Genomic DNA, 14,399 nt, shown 5'->3' with positions numbered 1-14,399 from the left:
AATGAGAAACCATGTCTGGGTTTCTTTTTGTTCTTTTTTGGTTTTAAGTTCTTAATTCTTCCCTCAAATACACATTAGCATAGAAGCAGCAAGATGTGCACTCTGACACATGAACAGAAGCAGTAAACACCAAGGCCATGAAACAACACAGGGCGTCCCATACGCTGAGGAAACCCAATTTATGAAGAAAAGCAGTTTGCATGACTGGCCAGGGGCTTTAAGAAAAGTGTGCCTGTTTTCAATGATCAGGTATACTGTAATCCCTAACATTCCATAGTTACTGAATTTAAACACGAGAAAGTCATCCACGAGCCACGAAATAGTGGCTGAAGAGAGCTGAACCGAAGACTGGGAAGAAAAACCTTCGTGCACAGCTATCTGTAAATCCTCCTGGTCTGTTTAACCCTACTGCCAGACCTTGGGAGAAAACAACAGAGCAGCCACATGGATTACAATTTAACCAACTGCTGCAACTTTCCAGACTTTTGCATAACAGAATTAAAGGGATACACACAAAAAACTGAACAAAGATCTAAAAAGTGAGGTTACAGAATGTACAAAACAAGGCTGCTGTTCTAAAACAGTATGAAAATCATCAACAGGCTTGATAAAAAACATACCTAAGCAGCGTATGAAATGTATTACCTTCTCCTTACCAATACTGACATACCCTCAATGCAACAGTCAGCACAGTGCTGCACCAGTGTTTAACTTTTTTTTTTTTTAAGATGGAAAGTTCAGATTCAATCTCCTCACTTTCATAATTGTAAGGAAACATTACCATGCTATAAACTGAAAGTCGCTGATCAGAGTGTAAAGACAGAAGCCTACATCACAGCAGCAGGTGACACAGCAAAGGTTGGCAACACGAGTTACTAATAAATAAATAAGTATTCAGAAACAGATTACACTACTACAGATTCACTGTGAACCAGACCAAGGCCTGATTCTGGGGAACTTCAGGAACTCACTGAACTCTCAAGCTCTCTCACATAAGGCCTACACTCATATCACTGGACCATGTCTCCAGTCAAGGCCCTCACTTGTCCTGAAATGCTAACTCAATGCCTGCAGCCTTGTGGTGCAGAATGTAGGTACACAGCAGTGAGAAAATGACAACGTTTGGTGCCTGTGAGACTGAATTTTTTCCAGAGGCTGTCTGAAAGCTCAGATCAACCACAAGCCCACAGTGCCAAATCACAGCATACCCTGCCGAACGGCTCGAAGATCCCTCGAAGCATATCTTCAGTGATGTTGAAGTGCAACGACCCTACGTAGAGCCTCATGGGGCCAGCGCTGCCCTTCTGCAGGTTGTTTGCCATTGCTGCTGCTCTGTTTTTCTCTGCCTGCAGGGAGAAAGAAAAACAAGAAAAAACATCGGTAAATTCTGTACGAATACAATAATACTGAAAAACCCTAAAATAAGTAAAAAATACTTCTACCAAACTCAACTGGTTTATAGTCTGCACGGCCAGGTAGTCAACTCAAAATACAAAAGCAAAGACCATGACCAAATACAGAGATGTAATTCCCTAAAATCTTCAAGCTGAACAACTTTGTGCAGAATTCTGGCTTGCACTTAGTAAACTGTCATTTTGATTTTCACATCTGTTGGAAAGCACACTATGTGTATCATTATTATTATATTATGATTTTTAAAAGTAACACTATTAACACCAGTATTTTCAAAATGCACCTTTGATTTGCATGTCAGCTACTGGGAACCAAGGTCAATTTCTACATTTAAACCATATGATCATTACTGGTAAGGCTTTTTGCATGTTCACTGGTGACCAACTTCAAACACCAACTTTTCCAGCAAGGTAACAAGTCACCAGTTAAAAAAACCAAGCTTTTAACTGTGTTAAGTCCTTACCTGTGATGCCTGCACTATGATTGGTACGCCCAGGACTCTCTGTCCAGTGAGTCCTATTGCCAGAGGCACTGAACTAACATCAACGAATTCCACATAAGCAATTCCCTTTGAACGCCTGGAATTCCTATCAGAAATCATCCGCACATCACGCACCTGAAAGACAAGCACAGACACACTGTTACAGACAGAGCTGCACCAGGAAAGAAGCTGAAGCAGTTTACTTTCAGACATACTAACAAGCAACTACCAGCCAAATCAATCAGTGGCTGCGTAATTATGCTGCAAATCTTGGGTGGCATCAAACCCTCTGAACAAACAAATCCTGGAGGAAAGCTAGCACTAAAAACTACAATTCAGAGTCAAATGCAGTATTTTTTTTAGGAAAAAGGTCAGCAGATACCTGCAGCTCTGCAATGCTTTAAGCCAGAACCTAGCAGCTGGTAAAACTGCTGAAAAATGCTATTTCTTAAAACTGAAAGTTGAAATTGAAATTACACTTCAACCGGCAGCAGATTACCTGCAGGAGACTCAAAGTTCTGAAAATGAAGTTATCTGAACCACAGCTGCTTCCTTGCATTTTGCATCACACTGCACACCCAACAGTAAACTGACCAACTACTTCCCCACGCTCAGAGCCTTAAATCATGCACGCCCCAGGACTCTCCTGAAAGACTCCTCCTTGTCACTCAGCACAATACCCACCCTAGCTAGAGACACTTGACCAAGTACTCAGAATCTCTTCAACCTCCTTATTACTTACCTTCCCTACTGTAGAGAAAAATTCTTCCAGGTCTCTTGGCCGAATTCTTGCAGCTAGCTGCATGCAGAACACTGTTCGAGCATCCCTCTCTTCAGGGGTAAGATTATCAATAGGTTCTCTGGAAAGAAGAAAGATGCATTTAAAAAAAAATCTGAATAAGGTAACCTTTGCAATGCATGAAACTTTAAACACAAGCATTTTGAAGTCAAACAGTGAAAAAATACCTGCAATATTAAAAAAAAAGTAGGTGCCAAGAGGTGAACACCTAATATTAATGCAATCATATTTAACATGACTAAACTTCTTGTTTTCACCTTGAACTTGAGTATGACTGGAAATCAGTATTCCAAACTCAGAAGCCCCAGCTACACAGGAGCTGCCATTCTGCTACTGTCACGAACAGAGAAGAGCACCATACTGACAAGTTTGTGGTAAAAGATGATAGGAAAATGAAGAGCACAGCATTAATCAGCACACCAATGCACACTCAGATGAGCTTTGCAAACTAAGTTATTTATAGCCAGTCACTCAGGAGTCACTCCAGGCACTGCACAAACACTGACATCTACACCAACAGCTCCCAGTCCTCACTGCTTGTGGCTGCTAACACTCCTCCCAAAAAAGCAAACACTTGAATAGCAAATAATTACTGCCATCCCACAGACAGGATCAGTGCTGATTTCAACTGAACAACAGCTGCAATCAGACACACTACATTTGAAACGTTAAAGCTTCAACTGGAAAGAGCAGCAGAAAAAAAACCTGGCTTGCATTTATGCACAGGATAGAATTAGCAGGCCTGATTCTAGACTGAGCTTCCAGTAGCATAACGTATTTATTTAGATATATCTATATTTTAAAACCTTCCTGAGAAAACACAAGAAAGCTTAATTAAATTATCTCACTTTGCTAATAAAAACCATGCAAGCCTATTCTCTAAATTAATATACTTAAATTTAAACAAATCTAATTAGCAGCAATCTAAATACAAATTCCTTAATTGGGAAGCTTAGGAATGGATAAGCACTTTCTGGATTTCAGTTACTACTCCACAAATAACATCAACAATGGGTAGGAAAAAAACAGCAGCACTTTTCCGTTCTGTGTTTAGTAATATTTAGTAGGAATGCTAGGTAAGTTAAATTAGAATTAACACAAAAACATGAAAACTAAGGCCAGACACGTTTTGCAAATTGATGTTATTCACAATGGTACACCAAAAACTGGAGAGAGGGAAGGGGAGGGGATGACACGGGAAAAAAAGCAACATTTCTCCATGTTCTCATTTATTGGGCTTCCTGAATGATGAATTCCAGCACCACTTGTGACTTTAATTGGATAGCTGAGCAGTCAGTCACACACTATTTCATCATTACACTTCTTCCTTCAATCGATGGGGGAAAAAAAGCACATAAAAATAGCTACCTAACAGGGCTCTTGTCTTTTCTGAAGGGACTTTTGCTTCTGGAACGCCGTCTGCTGTAAAGAGATAAGAACAAGGTTACCAAAACACTTCAAGCATAACGGTCTTATTTTAAACAAAACCTATTAACGATGCAATAAAAAGTAGAGAAAACTCAGAAACCTTAATTTGATGCTGTGAGGCAGACCAATCTTCCCTCTGATGGCACTGTTGAATTTGGGACCAGAACTACGGCAAAAGCAAAGACAGACGTCACTTACCAGAGCACCTCAATTCAAGATTTTGTCTGTACTGACATCACACTGACAGCACTCACCCACCCGTGCACCTGGCCCTGCCAGCACTGCCCGCCAGCAGCCCCCACCGCATGCACACTCAGCACACCTCCGCACACCTCAGCACACGCAGGACCCCGAGAAGAAGGGAAGCCAGAGCTGTGGCACACATGTGCACAGGCACTGTGAGCGAGGGCTGCTGTCCCCCCCTTACTGATACACCTGCCCACATGCACACCTCACTGACAGGTGCAGGCAGGACTCCAGTATGACATCTTAAAACCAAAACCGAGATGAGACTGAAGATGCAAGTGGAAAGTGAAGCAGCTCCCCACGGATATCTGCAAAGGAAACATCCTGGGCACTGCTAGCGCTGCCTCTGCTGCATTCACTACAGAGATGTAACTAAAGCTTCCTTTCAGTTCTGAATGGACATCAAAGCACAGAACCATTTAAGCAGTAGTTAACCTTATATAGATACGCCACCATCTCTTGGCTGAATCTAATTTTAGTTCTGCAGGCTTCACAGCAGTTACAACCAATGGCAATCTGCCCGCAGCAAGGCAGCCCTCTTGCGAGTTCCTGTGGCAGAGTAACAGACTGTGCTGTGAACAGTAAATTCCTACTACTGTGCTCTCCCTGAACTTCATCTCCTTCTAGGTACAAGGCAAAAAATGCCACCTGTTAACCCTCCTCCTCCACATCCACTGAATGTCAGATACAACACGACAGACTGAACGCAGAGGACTCTGCCCCTTCACACAGAACTGTTTCTGCTGTGGATATAAATTGATGTGAAGACACCCTGAAAAATACAGCAGTCTGAAGATATCACATAATCCTTCACTAAGTCCACGTAGCCAGCCAGGTTGTCTTGCTACTCAGGAAAGCAGCAGTGCTGAGAGTTAAGCTCAGCATTGACAACAAGGAGGAGGATGCCCCCTCTAAACACACCACGACACAGTAACAGGTGGAAGGACAGGGCTAAGATCCAGAGCCATGCTGGCCAGGTTAAAGGAAGGGAAAAATGGCCCTGAGCACCACTGGAATAAAGAAATAAATCAGATGGCTTAGAAACTATTTGTTAAGACAAAATAACACATTAAAAACAGGTACATAATATGCAATGTGTTGAGGTTACTCCGGATAAAAATACCCACTGAAACACAACCTAGGATAAAATATGGCATTTCCTACTCCAGTTGGGTGAGCTGCTGAGAACGCCCATCCAAGTTCTCCAACACCCCCAAAACATACTGCGAAAAAGTGCACTGGAAATGCCAGAACTGCTTTCAGAAGCTGGCATCTCATCAGAGGGGATTACCCTGCATCTTCACACACGCTGCTGCAGAACACTATGGTATCTGTTTCAATTCATATGCAGCACTAACTACGGTGACCCCAATATTCAGACTATTAACACACAGACCAACTAAATAACTGCCAGTGACTAAGACCACAAGCTTTCAGGGAAACACAAAGTGTTTTCTTACTGTGTCTTTGCTGAAAACTAGTTAAAAAGGGAAAAAAAAACCAGCAAAAAACTGAGAAGGTAAAGAGAGTTTTCAAATGCTGAGAAAATTAAAAAAACAAACATTAACCTTCCAATAATCTCTTGCTCATTTCCACCCTCAACAAACAAGCAGCGTAAGATGCAAGAAACAAAGGAATTAATTATTAAAAAAAGACAAAGTGAAGACATAACAGTGAGTCTCAGAAGCAGAATGAGGCAAGGTGGCAGCTTGAGGGAACTCCTGCAGATCTTTTTCAACAGCAATCCGTGGGTTGCATTAATTTGGATTTTTTTACTGAGATCTACTCGTAAAGCTACCAATCAAAGGAATTTTCTTCTTTTTTCATCTGCCGTTCTAAAAGCTCTTTTGCAGTTCTGTCCAGTTCCTGCTCTCGTGCATGGAAGAGCTGAGACAAGCAATTATCTGTATGCCTGGAGGTCAATGAGCCCCACATACAGCAATGCACACAGCTGCCTAAACCTACACGATGCCACACAGTCCAGAACAAGGTCAGAAGTCAGCCTGAAAAAAAAAAAAAGCTTGCACATCAGTTGAAGCCAGGAGTTCAAGAAAAGCCTCTCAGATGAAGCAGGTTTTGGCCAAGAAAGGCCAAGAGAGTCAATGAACATCAGTGTGTGTCAGGACTCTGTTTTTCCCATAGCTTCGTCTAAGTTCTTAGCTCCAGAATAGACTTGTTTCTCGTTCCAGTCTAAGGGAGTTCATTAGGAGCAGCTGATGTCTAAGCAGGCAGACTTGGTAACTTCTTTTCACAAGAAGTCTTACAAAGCTTTAAAATATTTAAGTGGCAAGATAAGTGAAAAGAACACAGAGAAAGCTCCATAGACACTCAGCAATGAAAGCCAAGCATACAACTTTTAAAAACTGCAACATGTAGAGACTACCTCATGTTTGAAGACAAAACTTGAAGACTGAGAATTTCATACTGCCCATCCTTTTCCTTCAGAATTATCTACACCACACAGACAACCTCTCTCCAGTACTGCAGATGCTTCTGCATGCCCACCAGCAGCAGACATACCTCAATTTAAAAGTCATTTAAAGAGGACGAAGAGTGGAAAATGATACAAACAGGAACCATTCTGAATTAGATGCAGCAGTTGAGTGCAACACAGCCTGCAGTAATGCCAACTCAAACTGCCTGAGCAGCCCCACAAAGTGAGATTCCAGATCCAAATTCTCCACGCAGCAGCTGATGTATCTCAATCTCATTAAGCATTGTTTGTTACTCAGGAAATGTGAAGCTGATGGCACTGCAAATAAAGAGTTTGTCATCGTATGGTAGCATTATTTTTTGTAGATCCAAATGCATACAAGGAAAGGAGGCTGATGATGCAGGAGGCTTTATCTCCAGAACTAATGACTTGCCTGCTACTAAGATCTTTAACGCAGAAACTCATCTTTGAGATAACCAGCTCTGCTCATTCCAGACAACAAAGGAGGCTTTTCTTTTATCATCCACAACCTACAAGCAAACTACAGCTAACTGCTGTCCACTTCAGTCAGCACCAATGCTGCAGAGACGTGGGTACAACACATGTGGACACGTGAAAGTTGGCACACGTTAGTGCAGTAACATGCGTTTCAACCTCCGCCCCAGGAGAGCATTTCAGAAGACCGGGATGCTAAGGCTCCCAGATGTCTGCAGGCAGAAAACTATCTCACTCAGTAACAACAGGAAAAAACAGAGAGCAAAAGCCTCCCACACAAACAAGAGGATGTAGAAACTCCCAGCTGATTACATGAGCAACAGCACCACAAAGAGAGGCCCCAGCAGGTTCTACCTCTGAAAGGTGGAAGATCTTGTCTAGGACTCCTGCACTTAGAGGCAATCTGGAGCAGCAACAGTGGCACTGACAAATTCCAGGCAGCTCCTGTGATCGTACAGGTGCCAAAGAGCTGTAGAAAACAAACCAGCTGTGCACTGTTGCAAACTTCAGAGCTGAAGCCCCGATCAGGTTTACAAAGCTGCAAAAAGCCCTATAAAAGAGATAAAGCAAAAGCGAGGCTGCTATGCTGTGACCTCTGAGTACAAAGGGCTAAAAAAACAGGGAATGCCGGGCACACCCCAGAGATGCACCACATCTGCAGCATGAAGACTGCCAACATCAAGGGGGCTTCGTGCAAAATGAGACCTGACCTCCAGCATTTCTGCCTGCACTCCAAGAGCACCCAAAGGAACGCACTCCTTGCAGAAGGACCCAGCCACCTAGGATAAAAAAATCCAGTTTGCAGAGAACTGTACAAGCTTACAGAATATCAAAAAGGAAAAGACACTTTTGCAAAAATCTTGATGGATTTCTCCAAAGAAAGTGACATCACTTGTTGCAAAAAGAAGGAAAAAACCCAACAAACATCTTCTCCTAGCACCTGCTTCTGACATTACCTTGCATTCCAGGGTTTGGCAATTGCTGGGATGAAACCCGGACCAAAGCCTGCACAAGCAGCACCTGCAGGTAGCTGAGAAAAACCAAGCATGCAGCCCAGTTCTCACTGCTTGGCTGCTTCACTGAGGACTAAAAGAGGTGATGGGAGGAGCATAGAGCAGGGCAGGAATATACAACAGCAGAAACCTTAAGCAAATACCACCAGTGAAAAAAACAGCATCTGAGAAGCCAAAGCCAACCGCCACAAACCACCTACAGCAGAAGTCTCATCAAGCCAAAGAACAGAGGCTCTGAAGAATACTTCCACACCTCCAACTAAGTCTGAGAAAAGGCAAGGCAAGCATACAGCACATGGACACTACTAGACAAAACATTTCTAAGTTTGGATGCATAAAACAGCCCTGCAGTAAACATATAAAGAGGAACAATCCAGTAAGAAATTTCAGTTAAAAAAGCAAAGGGTTTTATGAGCCTGAAACACAAGTCTTTTTTTTTTTTTTGTAAACAGTTAATCCTTCCAATATGTACTGAAGCATTTAGGATGTAAAAAACTTGCTCTGCAGTTTAGGTCTGAAATAAAACTTCATTTTTGCATTTGTTTCCCAGGTAGTTTTACGCATTCTTTCACTTGTTTTTGCTTCTTTACATCGTGATAAGAGGGAAAACTAGCAAGAGGAACACAATATGTTACCACCGTCCTCTTTTTAATCCATACTTATTGACACCACCTTCAGTCTGAACCTCGCAGTCCCTTTTCTGAGATGATTAACAAGCAGTGCAGAAAGCAGGCAGACAAACTTCAAGCTCTCACATCACACGCCAAGGGAGCATGCAAGCACTGTGTGCTGATGACCTACTAGGGACTCCTGTAGCGGCCTCTGAATCTGCGATCCCTGCTCCTGGAACGGCTGCGCCTGCGCTCCTTGCTTCTGCTCCGCTTCCTTTCCCGGCTTCTGCTCTTTTTTCTTTCCCGATCCCGGCTCCGTTTGCGCTCCTTGCTTCTGCTCCTCTTTCTGTCATGGCTTCGACTTCGGCTCTTGCTCTTTTTTCTCCTGAGAAGATTAAAAAACAACACACCTTCGGTTACACGCGCAGCTCTGGGTCACCCCTCCTGTTATTTATCCACATTCCTCAGCTCCTCTAACTTAATGCCACGAGCGTTAATGTGGAAAGTTGCTACATCCTGCTATGTGTACAAGGACTTTCGTAGAAGGGGTGGATAAACATCAGGAATCTTAAAATCCATAATGAACAAGATCAAGTGCTCTGCAGCACTTCTTTCCAATCTAATTCTGTGACACCAAAGCATGTTCTCAGTTAGAGGAACAGGACTGGGGAATAAAATACCCAACATCACAATAGGATAGCAAAGTTTGAGGAAAATAAAGACTTTTCTCCTGACACTGTCTGTCACCACCTTTAACACTAAGAGCTTTGCTTCCTCTTTCAAAATCAAGCTGCTACTCCTCTCCTTGCTGAGCCATTTGCTTTTCTACATCCATGGTTCTTGTACATTTGGGGCAAACCAACAAGTCGATGACATCTCAGACCTGGACACAGTAGTGCAAGTGGGGCCTCATAAGGGCAGAGCAGAGCAGGACAACCCCCCCTGACCCTGCTGCTCCCCTGAGTGCAGCTCGGGGCACTGCTGGCTCATGCCCAGCTTTTCACCCAGCAGGACCCCCAGGTCCTCCTCCACAACAGCAGCAGGCCATGCTAACATATATGAACACCTGAGTATTTCAATTGAAACTGAAATGAGAGGTCAGAACCACTTCTGAAATTCAGGAAGCATTATCCTTCTTCCTACCTCAGTTTTAATTTGGGAGCTGGCCACTGAAACAGAAGCAAGAGTTTTACATATGCTTTAAAAAAACATAAATAAAGCTTCAGAACTTCAAATATTATGATCAGCTGATTTTGATGGGGTTTCAAGTCCATATTATGGCCTTGAAATATAGGCGTATTTATTATGAGAACTACGTTTACAAAATGTGATGATAAACAGAACCTTAAAGTAAGGCACTGACTAGGTAAGAACTTCAGCAATGCTTCCTGAAGAAAGCATGCTTGCAATCTGTTTCTGAAAGTTTTCATGTAATTTAAGAAGTTGCTTAAAACAGATGTTGTACAAAAAAGTCAAAGAAAGACTCAATACTCAGTTGAGAATATGAGTAGCAATGAAAATGTTGGGATGGAAAAGGGGAGGGAAGTTGATGTGGAACCCAATATGGAACCTTTTCAAGAAAGCAATCCGATCTTCTGTCTGCACTGCTCTAAATTGCTTAAGATTTCACACAAAAGACTTAAATGCACAGCTAAAGATACAAAAAAATATAGGAGATGAATTGTGCAGAACCGCCCAAGTCTGTATTTTTATCTGCTGCTAAAACAATACACGTATCCACGAATTTGGTGGTATCACAAGGATGTAACTACATCCACACAAAAGAAAACTTCATAATTCCCCCTGCTGCCAATGCCAAGCCTTCCCAGTTCACTTCCTTTACCACCGGCGCATCCCACAGCTCCACCAGCCCCCGCCCCTCCCACAGCACGAGGGCACTCACTTCTTGCTGCGCTCCTCGTGGCCGTTGGCACTGCTCAATTTGTTCTCATCCTAAGCAGGGTTGATAGAAGAACATCGTGAGGACGAAGCGGAAACATTTCAAGTGGTCAAAGGGTAATGGGAATAGGAATAAGAAAATACAAAACAAAAATTTTAATACTAAATTACTTGTTTAGAGTTTAACGTGGAAAGCTTTAGATAATTTAAGTAGGCATGTTTAACCACTTTGCTGCTTAAATTTAGATCATACAACTACGAAATACAAAACTTACATCGTTTAAAAGCGTGTATTAAATTGTAGATACTTCCTTACATGGTTTAGAGAGTAAGTTATCCTGTAGAATTCAGCACTCAAGTGGTTAAAAGTTATGTCTATAAAACGTAAGAGGAAGCTTCAGGTTTGTGTGCCCCTCAGACCAGCACCAAGGCTACAGCTCTGCCTAACCCCAGTGGCTGCGCTAGCAGCCAGCCACTATCCATTCCTGTGACCGATGCCATTCCCGAGATCTTCGCTCATTTTCGTTGAAGGGTTGTAAGAGCTTGATGCCACCTCTGTCACACATCTCGCCCTGAAGCAAACAGGGATTCACACTGCTTTAGTAACGTCGACTCCCAAGAAAGTCATCAATAATCCACCAGTCCAGCCTAAACATTCCCTATTTCCATACCTGTTTACATGGAAAATATCCATGTTAAACCAGGAAACCACAAGAATTTCAACATAACAATTCACAATTTTCTCTTCAAGACTTTATATAACTACTAAATATTACATGAACTAAATACACAATTTAAAACTTACAGTGCTCATTCAAAATTCACGACACGGTTGTAATTAACACTGCAGAACAGACTAACAATAGCTGCTGTATAATTTATATACTCGCTTTACAATTTAATCACATGGGTTACATCAGAAGTACAATTCCTAAATGCCTCAAGTTTGATACACGTTACTTGAGAAACCAGTGCTAAAGCATGCATGATGTTAACACTTCACCACCACTTGGTGAAAAACAAAAAAGACAGTATTCATTGGCTGCTGGTTTAGGCAAAAGACATCGCTACACTCATCGGTAAGAATTTTGCATCAGAATTGACACGTCTTAATTGAACAACTAGGACAGAGGATACAGGAGATTGTCTGGAACAACAGTGCAGACTGTGATACTGTCTTTTACTTGCTAAGAACGGGCTGTTCAGGGATCCAAGAATTTAGGTAAATTTGTTCACTCAGCAATTGATTTCCACCTGCTCTGTTAAAAGATTAACCACCACCAGCCTTCTGCAGTAAGAGCAAGTCTCACTTCTTGCCCTCAGCAGACTGTTCAAATATTTACTTGCCATGGGACTGGTGAAAAGGTTATTCTTGGAACCCTGCTGTTTTCCCAAACCACTGCATTCACCTTGTTGCTATACCAAACTGGACCTGGCAATTTTAGGAGAGATTTCTTGTTTTGGGGGGTAATTTTTTTTTTTTGGTTGGTTGTTTTTGTTTCTTGTTTTTATTTTTGTTTTTCTTTTTTTTCTTTCTTTTTTTTTAACCTAGGGGACCACGGTACAGCGATACGTCACTCAATTACTACCTTATGATTGACAGTTCACACTGGAATCAAAGGTGAATTCATGGGAGTAGAGGTGAGATATCGTTAGGCAAGTCTACAAAGAGAGATAGATGGGCATTTATTCATCACGCTGAAGTGAAACTACTGCACAATATAATTACATTAACAGCACATATTTACTTGCAAGTTACATGTAATGCATCTCCAATAAGACAAATCATGAGGGCTCCAGGGATGTTAGTTTACAGTTCAGCAGTAGTTTCATGAATAATGCTAAATTAAGGTAAACAGGACCTCACTGGCACGTTTTTCTCACCTTCTTGTAAGGAGCTTCAAGCATTGCTTCTATATCAATATCATCAGCCATTTTTTCAGGACACCTGAAAGAAAAAAAAACAATGCAGCTGAGAGGGAGAACCCCAGTGTTGTGCTCTTGCTTAGGAGTCGTTACTGCATTAGCACAGTTCACACGTCAGCCTCTCGGCAGCTATTTCCAACAAGCCTGGAATGAAGCTCGCCCAGTGAGCTGGTAAAGAATGTGACACCAAGCAGCAACCAACCACAGCTGCGAACAACACAGATGCGTGGGGCCCTGGGCAGCCTGGTCTGGTGTGAAATGGGGAGGTTGGTGGCCCTGCCTGCGGACAGGGCTGGGCATTCGTGACCCTTGAGGTCCCTTCCAACCCTGGCCGCTCTGTGATTCTGTGCTATCAGACAATTAGCAGGCAGAAAGCCCTCAGGTACTCCCAGCTATTTCTCAACAAAGAACACAGCTCACTGTGATGCAGCAACACAGGTCTAGTGGCCATCTTAGGAAATATCAGAGCTCGACCACAGGATTACCTGAGCTGCCTACAGACCAAACGTTCAGGCAAACCCACCCGCACACTCGCTGCACTTGCCACCATCCCATTTATTACCCTGATGACTTGGACTGCCTTTAAGAAACGTGACTTCCTGCACAGCACAGGCCACAGAAGAAGCTTATGATTCAAGCTCCAAGAAAAGCACACACGATCCATTTAGTCCAGACTTTCAAGTCTCAGGAAAGAAAAGAAAAAGCAGCCATATCACACCATGCAATACCAGTTTTTGACTTCAACCTCCTCGTGTCATTTTGTGTTTATTATAGTCCAAACCCTCATGACATTTGATTCCCTTCTCCTATGCAAGTCCACTATCAAGAATATTTCAAAACTCTGCAGTGTTGAACGGAGACTCAACTTCCTAAAAACTATCAATAAAAGAGGATTTTTCTTTTCTTTTTTAGAACTGAAAAGCAAGGCCTCTAGACATGAGCCATAGATGGAGAACTTTCCTCCACACGTGCCATGAATTTCTTTAAACCATGACAGTTCTTGCACCATGGTTGCAGGTACTGCTGTACAAGAACTGCACTTTCCAGCATAATTAAATCATTCCAAATTTACAAAATTCTTTAACTCTTCACCCATAACCTCTTAACTGAGATTACTGTACCAGAGCTTCACCACCTCTAAGAACCAAGTCTCTCTTCCCCATTAGTACACAACAAACAGAAGAAACCTTTGCCAGTATGTGAGCGCTGGAAGTTCACGTTCAATGGCTTACCATCAAGGCACACTAACCTCATTGCCAAAGTTACTGCCTCTGAGGCTAGTGTTACCACCAACACAGCCACCCTTAGTTTCTACCTAATGGCTACTATACTTTTTCTCAGAGCACTGACAGGTAGTTTTTCAAGTCCTGCTGATACCCATAACTCAACTGGCTGCTGTTCTAACAGGAGGTACCACTAAGAGGAGCAGTATGATTAAGCACCACTAAAAAGCACGGGGTCAAAACATGGTTTCAACACAAAACAATTCCATGAGTGGCAACTTCCACCCACGAAGGCTTTTTTGCCTGTGCACTTAGCCAACAGAACACATCCACATATGGCTGGGCAGGATTCTTCACACTTGAAGAGGAATGGCCAAGGGAGGTCAGGGACAGAACAGGGACAGAACAGGGACAGAACAGGGACAGAACAG

The 14,399-nt window shown here is 42.6% G+C and overlaps 1 protein-coding gene across 6 annotated transcripts in view; it reads right to left on the bottom strand.

Moving 5' to 3' along the window:
• Positions 1 to 14,399, bottom strand: part of RBM39 (RNA binding motif protein 39) — a 28,785-nt gene that overhangs the window by 12,685 nt on the left and 1,701 nt on the right. For 4 of the 6 annotated variants that reach the window (XR_006181567.1, XM_042886705.1, XM_042886706.1 and 1 more), the window contains exons 2-9: positions 12,704 to 12,767; positions 10,824 to 10,873; positions 9,111 to 9,305; positions 4,222 to 4,287; positions 4,062 to 4,115; positions 2,637 to 2,754; positions 1,877 to 2,029; positions 1,209 to 1,346 (exon numbers count right to left, since the gene is read on the bottom strand). Coding sequence is in view for 5 of the 6 variants with exons in the window: in XM_042886705.1 (XP_042742639.1) it covers positions 1,209 to 1,346; positions 1,877 to 2,029; positions 2,637 to 2,754; positions 4,062 to 4,115; positions 4,222 to 4,287; positions 9,111 to 9,305; positions 10,824 to 10,873; positions 12,704 to 12,754 (825 nt within the window). In the remaining variant the exon portion in view is untranslated. The remainder of the gene's footprint in view (positions 1 to 1,208; positions 1,347 to 1,876; positions 2,030 to 2,636; positions 2,755 to 4,061; positions 4,116 to 4,221; positions 4,288 to 9,110; positions 9,306 to 10,823; positions 10,874 to 12,703; positions 12,768 to 14,399) is intronic. The other 2 variants (XM_042886703.1, XM_042886704.1) reach the window with 2 other exon arrangements.

This window comes from Lagopus leucura, unplaced genomic scaffold (assembly GCF_019238085.1).
Source record: "Lagopus leucura isolate 7727_CA_CO unplaced genomic scaffold, USGS_WTPT01 Super-Scaffold_100060, whole genome shotgun sequence".
NCBI classification, from domain to species: Eukaryota; Metazoa; Chordata; class Aves; order Galliformes; family Phasianidae; genus Lagopus; species Lagopus leucura.
The sequence above is the reverse complement of the archived record's forward strand: the minus strand, read 5'-3'. Positions and strand labels throughout refer to the sequence as shown.